General features: G+C 36.7%; 1 protein-coding gene across 2 annotated transcripts in view; it reads right to left on the bottom strand.

The window, feature by feature from the left end:
* CFAP52 (cilia and flagella associated protein 52) overlaps positions 1–13,537 on the bottom strand; it is a 57,491-nt gene that overhangs the window by 39,242 nt on the left and 4,712 nt on the right. For both annotated transcript variants that reach the window (XM_044000001.1, XM_044000002.1), the window contains exons 2-3: positions 10,848–11,047; positions 6,819–6,955 (exon numbers count right to left, since the gene is read on the bottom strand). In XM_044000001.1, coding sequence (XP_043855936.1) covers positions 6,819–6,955; positions 10,848–11,047 — 337 coding nt within the window. The remainder of the gene's footprint in view (positions 1–6,818; positions 6,956–10,847; positions 11,048–13,537) is intronic.

The following is a 13,537-nucleotide window of genomic DNA, read 5'->3' on the forward strand; positions in this document are numbered from 1 at the left end:
GCATTTGGCACAACTTGTTTAGCTATTCCCCAATTGAGGGGTATCCTCTCAATTTCTAATCCTCTGCCACCACACAAAGAATTTCTATAAATATTTTTAATACATGGAGGTCCTTTTTGCTTTCTTATGATTTCTGGGATATAGATCTCGTGGTGATATCACTGGAACAAAGAGTGTTGCATAGAACTTTCACACATATTGTTCAACAAATAACTGTGACAAAAATTAATTAAGCACTTATGTGCATTTACTATGGAATACAAAGACAGAGTTGATCCAGGCATAGCTTTAAAGGAACTTAAATAAGTAACTCCAGCATCTCCAGGGCTATGTTTCTGTCAGGGTATTAAGAGCAATGTTGCTATTTTTGGTGTAGGAAAATTAGCCCTCCACCATTCTGCTGAAGGAGAACCTTATTGCTTCCAGACAAAATGCAAACTCCTACATTTGGCACTTAAATGTCTTCAAGGGTAACTTTCAAGGCTTATTATCCTCCTTCATGCACTATATAATCTATTAAAAATATGCTTCCTATCACAAAGGATAATTGCATTGTTCCCATGCATGACATTCCCTCGCATGTCTTTGGACATCCATGAGTAGAATGTACTCTCTCCTCATTGAGCTACTTCTTACTATTCCCTCCTAACTCAGCTTGAACCCTCTTCTCCATAAGGTCTTTATTGAGCCCCCCTCAGCCACTGACAAAAATACTTTGTACATGTTTTGTACTTAGTCACAACAACCCTGTGAAATGGGTGCTATTTTTATCTCCATTTTACAATTGAGGAAACTGAGTAAATACAGGTTAAATGACTGGCCCTGGGTCACACAGGTAGTAAATGTCTGAGCTGTATTTGAACTCATCTTCCTTACTACAGGTGCAGGGTTCCATCTACTGCATCACCAGCTGCTCCCTAAGACCTCCAATGAGGGGGAATCTATCACTTCCCAAAGTAGCCCATTCTATTTTCCTAATAGTAAACCTAAATTAACTTCTTTACAATTTCTGATTAGGACTCTAGGAAAGAACACATCCAATTCCTTCTTCAAGTGACAGTCCTAAAATAACTTTAAAATAACTTATTAGCATTATACACCCAAATGAGTGTTTTCCTTCAAAGTACTAACCTTGAAATGTTATATACATAGTCTAGCAATGAATCCTTTGTTCAAAGCATTTTTGCAACTCTTATTTTTTTAAGAAGCAGTTTAAACTGAAATCAAGATCAGAAGGAAAGCAGAAAATTGGAAAAATTATAGACAGTTTATCAGCTCAAGGACTCATATCTCAAATATGTAAAGAACTTTGTAAAATCTATAAGAATACAAGTCATTCCTAATGCAGAAATATGTTTAATGTTATATCTATATCTACATCTATCTATCTATCTATCTATCTATCTATCTATCTATCTATCTATCTATCTATCTATCTATCATCTATCTATCTATCTATCTATCTATCTATCTATCTATCTATCTATCATCTATCTATAAACTTATACCAGATTACCTGCTGTCTAAGGGAGGGGGAAGGGAGGGAGAAAAATTTGAAATTAGAAATCTTATAAAAACAAATGTTGAAAACTATCTCTACATGTAACTGGAAAATAATAAAATACTTTTATTAAAAAAATAATACAAGTCATTCCCCAATTGATAAATGGTCAAAGGATATGAATAGGCAGTTTTCAGATGAAGAAATCAAACCAATTTATAGTCATATAAAAGAATGGTCTAAATCATTATTGATTAGAGAAATGCAAATTAAAGCAACTTTGAGATATCATTTTATACCTATCAGATTGGCTAAAATGAATGAAGGGGAAAGCAACAAATTTTGGAGAGATTGTGGAAAAAATGTGACACTAATTCATTTTGGTGGAATTGTGAACTGATCCAACCATTTTGGAAATAGAGGAAAACCAAATTACTAGTATCAAAAATTAAAAAGTGAATTTACAATTTACAAATGAAAAAATGAAGAAAACTTTTAGAAATTATTTTGCCTCAATAATATGCAAGCAATGAATAAGGCAAATAAGTATAAGCAAACGATAGCGAGAATTTTGGGGTTTATCAAACACTAGGTTTCTTTGGTTTTTTTGTGTACCTAGCAGTGTCACAGTGGATAGAGCACTGGCTCTTTAGTTAGGAGGACCTGAGTTCAAATATGACCTCAGACACTTACTAGCTGTGTGACTCTGAGCAAGTCACTTAACCCCAATTTTCTTTAAACATCCGGGGCTGTCTCCAGTCGTCTTGCCACTGGACCCAGATGGCTCTGGAGGAGAGAATGAGGTTGGTGACCTTGCACAGCTCTCCCTCACTTAAATCCAATTCATGCAAGTCATGACATCACCCAGATGTCATGGTCCTCTTTGAGAACAAAGGACAAACAACAACAACAACGACTTAACATTACCAGATCTCAAGATATCCTACAAATCTATAATCCTCAAAACAATCTGATGCTGGGTAAGAAATAGAGAAGTTGATTAGATACACAAAATGCAAAATGAAATGGGTGAACATTTATAAAAATAAAATGCTCAGATTAACTGAAGAAGACATAGAGAATTTAAATACTTCAATCTCAGAAAAAAGAAATTAAATGAGTTATAAATGAGATCATAAAGAAAAAACCCAAGGTCAGATGAATTTATGAGTGAATTCTAACAAATATTGAAAGAACTATTAATTCTGACATTATATAACTGTGTAGAAAAAATAGGAAAGAAAGTTCTACCAAATTCCTCTTATGACACAAAATATGGCCTTGATAGCAAAATTAGGAACAATCAAAACAGAGAAAGAAAACTATAGACCAAGGCCTCCAATTTATGTAAAAAATTTAAATAAATTAGCAAGAAGACTAGCAACATATTACAAAGATTATATACCATAACCACTATAACCAGATTTACACCAGGAATGTAGGGATTGGCTTAATATTAGGAATACTATAAATAGATTTGACTACATTAATAACAAAAACAATAATCATCATATGATTATTATAATGCAGATAAAGCTTTTGACAAGATACAGACTCATTCCTGTTGCAAATGCTAGTGAGAATGGGAATAAATGGATCTTTCCTTAATAAAATAAATATCTATTAAAAACTAAGAACTGGCATTATTTGTAAAAGGGATAGAGACCTTTCCAATAAGATCTTGAGTATGTGGAAATTTATTTTGATTTGGGGACCCTACCTTTAGGCTGAGACTAGAAAGCCTTAGGCCCTCAGGGTCTCTCCCCCTCCTCCTCAGCTTCAGCTGAGCGAAAAAGCCCCGTGGGCTATACAAGATGCCAGGTAAGACAGCTGGGGGGAAAAAAAAAGCCCCCAGCTCCCTCCGACCTGAGTGGAGCTATCTGAAGGATCCCGGATGGCCTGTGCTGAGACATAAGGCTCGAGAGCACCCCACCACCACCAGCTACAGCTCTGGCTGGCGGATTAGCTTGGTCTGTGGGGGCAAAGGAAGCCCTGAGATTTGAGTGGAGAGAAGAAAAGGTCTATATATACACCTGGGAGTTAGATAAAGGAGGAAGGAGACTAGAGGGAGACGAACTAGAAAAGGAAGGAGACGGGGAAGGAGATGGACTAGATAAAGAAGGACAGACTAGATAGACAAGACTCGGGGGTTCGGACAAACAAGAAGAAGTCAAGAGGCGGCTGAGGAGACGGCAAAGATTGGAGACTAGAGACGGGGCTACAAGGACACAGGAGAAGACGAGAAGGACTAGGAGCAGGCAAAAGAGAGGCCAAAGGGCAAACTGACAGAGCAGACAGACAGAAGGTTACAGGCCTTAATACAAACCAGGGAAAGTGTAACGTGCCCTGAGGCTGGAGGCGGCTAAGGCCCTTATTGTATTCAAGAAGTTCCAAGTGCAGCAGGTGCAAGAGTGGAAAGAGACCGCAGGAAAACAGTCAGGTTGTACTTTATTTCCCCGTATTCCTAATTTGAAATAGTATCTCATAAATAAACTCTGCTTTGATTATTTAGTTAAGAGCCTTCTTAATCTTTAGTCTATCAGTTTGGGAGCAGTGTGGTGGAACTTTATAAACGGTCCATATTAAATTAATGAAGTCAGATAGCCAAATAGTCAAAAGTCCCAGTTTAGTCCTCCAGTCAACTTTAGTCCCCCCCAAACTAAGTTAGTCATTTAAAAATATTTCAACATTTGAATGGCAACCATGAAGGGATTTACAACCCAATGATAATTTTTCTAAACTTATCATTTTTCATATAATCATAATTTTCATAAATCCAATTATATATAATTTTTCCAGGTTAGTTATAGTTATTAATAATTAATTTTTGTACAAGTAAAACAAAGATGTCAATTCGCACTACTATTTCATATAGTGCTAGAAATACTAGCTAAGATAAAGCAAGAAAAAGAAAGTGAAAGGACACATAGACAAAGAGGAAACTATTTTTAAGAACCCTATAAAGTCAAACTAAAAATTAATTTAAGCAACTCATAACTTAAGGAAATTTCCAAGATATTGTAACGATTGGAATGATACCACCTGCTGGAGACTTACTGTAGAAAAGTTCTGCCATGAAAGGAAGGTCTTTGAGGGCAAGAACATGCGTCTTTTCTTTGGCGTCAGGAAGTGACGTCTGCTAGTGGGAGGAAGAAGGAAGAGCCGGGCACTCTGACTCGCTCTCTCCTTTCCTGGGGACTCTGGTGGAGAGTGGAGCTAGAAATGTGCTCTCCCTTTAATAGATAGATGAATGTAGGCCTTCCTCTCTCTCTTTACCAAATTCTTATTCTCCTTAATAAAATGCTTAAAAGTCTAACTCTTGCTAAAGTTTATAATTTATTGGTGAACACTCATTAGATATTTTAGACAGACCAGATAGAATGTTAGCCCTTAACAATATAAATAAATCTTGCATAATCCATCAAGATTTCTGTATACTACTGACAAAACAGCAAGAAGAAATAGAGAAGTTCCATTTTAAATAATTATACAATATATGAAATGTTTGGTAATCTACCTGCCAAGACATACAAAGAAACTATATGAATACAACTACAAAGCACTCTGTAAACAAATAAAGGCAACTCAATAATTAGAAAATGTTAATTGCTCATGGGTAAGCCAAGTCAATATAATAAAAATGATAGTCCTACCTAAATTAATTTACTCAGTGCCATACCAATCAAATTACCAGAGGATTACTTTATAGAGCTATAAAAAGAGCAAAACTCATCTGGAGGAACAAAAGGTCAAGAATAGCAAGAGAATTAATGAAAAAAGAAAGTGGCAAGAAAGGAGGCCTAGCAGTATTAGATTTCAAAAGAAAAACCACTGAGGCAGAACTCTGAGCCAATAACCATTAATTAAAGGGACCTGATTCCTTCTTTAAATGGTACTTCAGATCTCCACATGATCTAAGATGTCCCCTTTTATTGGGGCCTTACTTTTATAAGGGGTTGATATCCAGACACTTAGAATAGGGCCAAAAATGATGCATTAGCATGGATGGTCACAGGATGGGCAAGACAAGGGTCATCTCCAATGACTAAGTGGTCATAAGATGGTCCCCTCCTCATGTTGGGCAAGAGAGAGTGGTTTGGAAGTACACAAATAAGTTAGGAGACTTTCCATATCACATTAGTACATCCCACCCATGCTTGTTTTGGTCCTATAGGCCAAAGGGGTAGAGGTCTTGTAGTCAGATTTCTTATAGTTGGGGCAGCTAGGTGGCACAGTGGATAAAGCACTGGCCCTGGATTCAGGAGGACCTGAGTTCAAATTTGACCTCAGACACAACACTTACTAGCTGTGTTGAGACACATTAATATACTGTTTGATGAAGCTCTAAATTGGGTTATCCATTCTGGAAAGCAGTTTGGAACTATGCTCCAAAAGTTACTGAACTTTCCATATTTTCTGATCCAGTGATACCACTACTATATATATATAAAATCAAGAAAGAGGAAAATGACCCATACATACAAAAATATTTATAGCAGCTATTTTTCTAGTGGAAAAAATGGAAACTAAAGGTTTGCCCATCAATTGAGGAATGACTGAAAAAATTATGGCATATGAATGTGATGGAATACTAATATGAAATAATGAAAGGGATCGGGAAAGACTTATATGAACTGATGCAGATTGAATTGAGCAAAACAAGGAGAACAATTTATGGAACAAAAACATTGTAAACATCTTTGAAAGACTTAAGAACTTTTATCACTATGATAACCATCAACTGCTTTCTGATTCTCTAGTCTTCACCACAATGCCTCAGCCATCTTCTCACCCTGACATATCTCTTTACCCCTGTAGCCACTTTCTCCTATTGGTGAATTCCTCCTGGAACTTCCATTTTGAAGAAAGGTCAGGGTTGCCATCCTGTATTCCCCTTCCTGTTTTGCTTCTGACACTCCAGACTTTGCCATCATCAAGTCACTTATCCCTCATTGCCCCACAAAAAAACCAAAACCAAAACCAAAAATCTTGGTGGAACTGCATTATATGAAAAGTGGCTCTCATTGAGTTAAGATATCTTCTTAACATATTGCTGTACAATAATTTTTCATTTTCATATATTTGATTCAGCCAATTAGGTCCTGTCTTATCAAATAGATTACATATCACTTAGGGGAAAGAACTGCACACTTTTATTACTTTTGTATCCCTTTCTGTTTTCTAATAAGGGGGTTTGCATACAGAAAACACTTAACTATACATTAAGTTACTCCTAAGAAAGTCAACATTCCAAGAATTTCATCACTTGGAAGTTGAGGGGGAAAAAAAAACAAGTTAAAAATGTTTAGCTCATTACCTTCCATCATCTGGACCTCCTAATGATACTAGATATTTACTATTTGGAGAAAAAGCCAGAGCTTCAATTTTGCCCTTGTGAAGTGACAATCGAGCAATCAGTTCCTTCTTTGCATAATCCCACAAAATGACATCTGCCTATAAGTGAGGAAAACATACAGTATTCAGACATACAATATTTCAGGGTAACAACAATAATCATTATGAAGATGGCTACCTTTTAAAATGGTAAACAAAATAGGAACTAGACAGGACAATTTCTCGCTATCTTAACTCTTGAATTCTCTCGACCTTAGTTTATGTGATTCAAAAATGAAATCAACGAAACGATTTTTTTTCCAAAATAAGGTCCCAATTCCCTTCAAGTAATTCTAGCTTCACTCCTATACCCCCCCAATATCTTGATTTTTTAAAGGACTTTATCTATGTGGGTATGCCTTTTAGTGGCATCAATGGTGGTTTTGTCAACCTGTGAAAATCTTCATGTAAATTTTCCACATGTAGTCTACCTATACTAGGCCCTCCTTTAGGTGTCTCAAAATTACCAATGATGAATTTATACTGTCCATCTCTTATTCCTCGTTCTTTATGACCCACTTATTTCTTCAGTTCGTGCATCACTTTAATAACTTTTAATGCTTCTTCTTGAGTATAATGTCATCACTGGTAATGTGCTGCAATCTATTTACATACAGCATTATCTTTTCATTGCCCTTTGGATGACCCATAATTTTTAGAATTTTTTTTTCTTTTTTGAGATTTATTACTTCATGACTTGAACCATCCCTGGAATACTACTGGTATTCGAAAGATAGCTTATTTTGGTTTTGGATAGAAGCCTGTTGTTGTTGTTAGACCAACTTTTATTGAGTGATTGTGGATCATAGGAGACTCTGAAATGTTCTGGATTTTGAGGCAATCAGCATATCATCATCCATAACAGGAGCATCTGCAGGACCTTGTCATCTACAAGTAATCACTCTTTTGTTTGGAGTCTGTGTTGGATATCCTCCCTGACAGTGGCAAACTCCTTTGATAACCATAACTATCCTTGTTTTATGTCTCAATTGTTATTGATAATCATGAAATCAATAAAATTATTTCATCTTCCAAGGAATCTTGTAGGATTTTAACATGTGTGTGAAAGGTACCTTGTTGGGGGGAATCCTTTAAAGCTGCATTTTGCTCTATCAACTCGTATGCTTTTAAAAAATAATCATAATTATGGTAGACTAGCTTAATTGGTTCCCACATCAAGCTTTTTATTAATTCATTTATATCTGAAAACCTCGTTGTCCCAAGCTCTCTCTTTCTCTTTCTATATATATATCAGTAAGAATTATTTTGATAAACTTCCTCAGGACATAGTGATAATCCATGTTTATGTCTATTCCTTTGTTCATTTTTTGGGTACCAATATGCTGTCTGAATAGGACAAGTTGGAAACACTTTCATTGTACTTCTTGTTTTTATTTGTTCTGCTACAATTTCATTAATTTTTATCTTTGCCTTAATAAATCAATGATCTGATTACACAAAGGTAGTTAGTTCAGAAATGACTTTCACACATTGTATATGCTGTCATAATCAGTTAACGAAAGATTACTTTTGCTGAGTTGCCTTTTTCCCTCCTTTTTATTCTTTTTAAAAAATACTTTATAGGGGCAGCTAGGTGGTGCAGTGGATAAAGCACCAGCCCTGGATTCAGGAGGACCTGAGTTCAAATCCGGCTTCAAACACTTGCCATTTACTAGCTGTGTGACCCTGGGCAAGTCACTTAACCCCCATTGCCCTGGCCCCCAAAAAAATACTTTATAAGAGATAGCTCTTGGAGGAGAGGGAGAGAGAAGTTTGAAAATTAAAATGAGGTAAAAACAAAAGATATCAATAATGTTTTTTAATTTTAAAGAAATGACTTCCCCATGACACTAGTCATTTTCTATCTATTACGATATTATCCATTTTTTGGCATAATGTTATTCAATGTTTGCTATTATCCAAAACCTCCTCACACTTTTCTTGAAGTTTTCATAATGTATAGGTGTAAGGCTCCTGGGTATTTTACACACTGTTAGCGTCTTTCATTTCTTGATCCTAAACTATATTTTCTGACATTCTTTACTACCTTCTACCCAACATTATCTTTGCAAAGAGACCACTGAGTAGTAAATATATAATTAATATGGAGAGTGGTATTTTCATTCTATATTAGCTTGTTTGTACATATTTTTTGCTTATTGTCTTCCCTAGTATATTGTGAACTCCTTAGGGGCAGGGACTATCTTTCACCTTTTTTGTTTATTCAGTGCAGAGCACTGTGCCTGGCACATAGTAGGCACTTAATAAATGCTTATTGCCTAACTGTCAAGTTTTTCATAGACTTTCTTTTTCTTTATCCTCTACAACACATGTTGGCCCTTAAACTGATTATTTTCATTATTGTCTTTTTGCTTATACACATTATAATCAATTCAAGACAAAAATGACCAAGTGGCCTAAGAAATAATTTTTCTCATTGCATTTGGGCAGATAATAAAGCCAATTCTGTTAACTCTTTGATTTGTATCTCCAAGTTAAACATTAGCCATCCTTTCATTTAGCTGCAACTTTCTTGAGTTGGCTTTCACTTATTTTAATACTGTTAAAGAGATTCTGTTTCTCTAAAGTATGTCAGTTGGTTAGTTATTGGACAAAGATCTCACATTTAGAATATCAACAGTTTAGTTAATTTTTAGAGATGGTCTCAAAATTGTGGTTCTTAGCACCTTTTACTCCCTTTCCATTCTTAGGCCATTCAATACAGAAGGAAAATTGAGCTACATGGGACTAAGAGTCATTTTACATTTTTCTTTGTTTTATAGGTTGCCAAGAATTGGTTCAAGAATTTATCACTTAGTAGCTAGTGATGACCATCTCGGTGTTTAACTACATAATACATATGGTTGGTCACCAAGATCATACTCAGACTTTTCAATATGGTAGACCCCACCAACATTTGTGTAACCCTAGCATCATCTTTAAGAATCATCTCATGTCATGAGGAATTATTGGAATAGGGCTTTTGTACTTTCATGTATGTATATCTATATATGTGTGTGTGTATGCATGCATGTGTGTATTGTATATATGTATATATGTGTGTATCAACAATTACATAATACACATACATGCATATACAACAACTATATGTGTATGTGTATGTATACACATATGTATATATACTATATACATATATAGTTTATACATATGTGTATATATTGTTGTTCAGTCATTCAGTCATGTATGAATCTACATGATTTTGTCCATGGGGTTTTCTTGGCAAAGATACTGCTCCTTCAATTCATTTTACAAATGAGGAAACTGAAGAAAACAGGGTGAAGTGACTTGCCTGGGATCACACAGCTAGTAACTATCTGAGGCTACATTTGAATTCAGGAATATGAGTCTTCCTGACTCCAGGCCCAACACATTAGCCTCTACACTACCTAGCTACCCACATAACACAAATATAATGTATATATTCCATATGTAATATATACATGTAACACACACATGTGTGTATATATATGTCTGTGTGTCTAATTAAAATCAAAGACTTTGTGGCTTACTCGACCATAGAGAATTCAGTTAAAAAGTCAGGAAAATGGAGCAAACAAAAGAGAGAGACACATTGCACAATTTAACTTCCTCAGTACCAAACCTAGGGTCTAGAAAAACTGTTCACTACTTCTAGAAGCCAAGCTACCCTAGTTAAGAAACTTTTCTGTGAGGATTATCCTAAATGGATACAGAACTAAATAATGAGGCAATGTAGTACAGCATAAAGAACACTGGCTCCTGAGTCAGAGAACCTGAGTTCAAATGCTGCCCCTGATGCCTACTACTTTATGACCTTGGGTAAGTCACTTTAAGTCCGTGGGCCTCAGTTTTCTCATCTGAAAATGAGAGGGTTGGACTAAATGGCACCTAAGGTCCCTTCTATAACTCTAGAACTATGATGTCATACATGTATTATCCTAAAATTATTTACCTTGAACCCCATAAAGGTAACCTGTCCGGAAGCAACATATGCACCATTTGAAGAGATAGTAACACAGGAGACATTATTGCCATGTCCATGTAGAAAATATTGCTTATTTGTGTTTATTGACTCAATAAGGACTGTGCAACCCAAAGGATAGACCAAATGTTCCTGATCAGGATGGCATATCAGACCACCAGGAACATGTCCTAGAAGCAAAAGAAAAGAAGGAGTCAGTTGCAGAAGTGGCTGTTATTGCATAATTATGTAATAAATATAAATGGAACAGGTAGCTAGTAGCTATTGAGAGTATATTGTATAACTTTTATGAGGCAACTACTTCAAGTCAATCTCCAAATGACTGAGAATTTCACTGATGGAAGTGACTATGGTACTCAAAAAGCCTTTAGCAATAACACAAAATTTGATCTTTCTGATAATCATAGACCATGAGTGCCTTTAGTAATTGTATACATCAGTTCCAAAACAAAAAAAATTGTCATGCAAGATGAAGTTTGACTTGTTAATCTTCCTTTTGTCCCCACTACCCTCTTGATGTAAATTTACCTATCAGTGTCAATGCCAGTGTTTCTCAGGATTTCCTGCTGTGATGCTGCTACACTGGCCACCAGTCCAAGACCAAAGAACCTCTAGAGGAGGGTAAGGGGTTCTTAATCTTTTCTGTGTTGTGGTGCCCTTTCACAATTTGGTAAAGCCTTTAGATCCCTTTACAGAATGCTTTTGAATTGAATAATTGTACTGAAATACTGTTATGAAATTATTTTTTTTAAAACAAGGTTACAGGGGCAGCTGGCACAGTGGATAGAGCACTGGCCCTGGATTCAGGAGGACCTGAGTTCAAATCTGGCCTCAGGCACTTGACACTTACTAGCTGTGTGACCCTGGGCAAGTCACTTAACCCTCATTGCCCTGCAAAAAAAAAACCCAAAACAAAACAAAAACAAAAACAAGGTTATGGACCCCAGGCTAAGTACTTCTGTTGTTCTAGAGCCACCCCCTAAGCTGGGGGAAACAATCTACTCAACAGTGGAATGATCCCTGGGAAGCCAGGCTGCATGATTTCTACCTCACGCTCAGGGATTGAAAATCAAACCAACAGGGGCAGCTAGGTGGCGCAGTGGATAGAGCACCCGCCCTGGATTCAGAAGGACCTGAGTTCAAAACCCGGCCTCAGACACTTAACACTTACTAGCTGTGTGACCCTGGGCAAGTCACTTAACCCCAATTGCCTCACTAAAAAAAGAAAAAAAAAGAAAATTAAACTAACACTACCATTATGAAAAGGATGACAATCTGCCATTCCATGGAATTCAGCTCAGAATCCACAAGATTGAGAGTCTCAGGAGACTTGGGCCCAAGTTCCCTTCACTGGACACCATCCCCTACTCCCTCATACATATCCATGTTAGCCCCATGCAGGTCCCTATCCCAGTCTACCCTACTTTTTTTTTTTTTTTGGTGAGGCAATTGGGGTTAAGTGACTTGCCCAGAGTCACACAGCTAGTAAGTGTTAAGTGTCTGAGGCCGGATTTGAACTTAGGTCCTTCTGAATCCAGGGCAGGTGCTCTATCCACTGCGCCACCTAGCTGCCCCCTACTTTTTAAAAAATAATAAACATTTTTATTTATAGTTTTGAGTGTCAAATTTCATCCCTCCTTCCCTCCCTCCCCTCCCTTTCCTCTCCCCTAGGTGGTAAGCAATACGTGTGCAATTATGTAAAACATTACTATATTATCTACCCTACTTTCTATTGTGCCTACAATACTCAGATACTATTGTGAACAAACTTCATGTTAGACCTGTTCCTCTCCCCCTCCTTCCATCTCAATCATGAAAATCTGGCTCCCTCCCCTCACCCTCCTCACACAAAAGATATTACACTCATAGCCACATTCTCCTTAATTGTATGTATATTCACTCATGCTCCCCATATGGGTATGCTTCTTTCTCCTCACGGATGTCTTTAGACACTCCACCATTGATACTCGGCAATCTCTCCTTTCAGATTCACTTAATCAAATTAAGGACCTACCTACCATGCATGAGACCTTATGTAAGGCACTGGGTATACAAAAGCAAAAAATGAAATCGTTCTTGCCCTGAAGGAACTAAAGAAGGGAAAACATTACATATATAAACCTGTTTGTAGCCCTAAAGGGCTTCAAATAACAAAAAGCGTTTATGTTTGTTCTTAGAGGTAACAGGAAGGTACTGGAGTTAATTGAACAGGCTAATAATAAAGTCATTTCTGTGCTTTAGGAAAATCACTCCATCAAGCTACATGACCCTCCTTTCTCAAGGAGTTCAGTACCTGCCTTACAGTCTTCCACACAAAGGCATGACAATACCCTTGATCTCAAAACCTGGGCAAGTCATTTCACCTCTCTTAGCCTCAGTTTTCTCTTCTGTAAAATGGGAATGGATTCATCACGATAGCCAGCTCTAAATCCATGATCTTCTGTTTTACCTCCACTATCAATAATTCTGATATTCTATTCTTCTATTCTTCTGATATTCTATTCTTCTATTCTTCCATCTCTCCCTTCTAGAACTTGTTCCTCAACTCCCAGTTACTCTACCTCACCTTTCTTTCCCAATTCATTGCCCTTGCTCTGACCTCATTTCCCCCGTTCAGAAATCTTAACCTTATAATAAACCAGTTCAACTTTAAACTCTAA

This window comes from Dromiciops gliroides, chromosome 4 (assembly GCF_019393635.1).
Source record: "Dromiciops gliroides isolate mDroGli1 chromosome 4, mDroGli1.pri, whole genome shotgun sequence".
NCBI classification, from domain to species: Eukaryota; Metazoa; Chordata; class Mammalia; order Microbiotheria; family Microbiotheriidae; genus Dromiciops; species Dromiciops gliroides.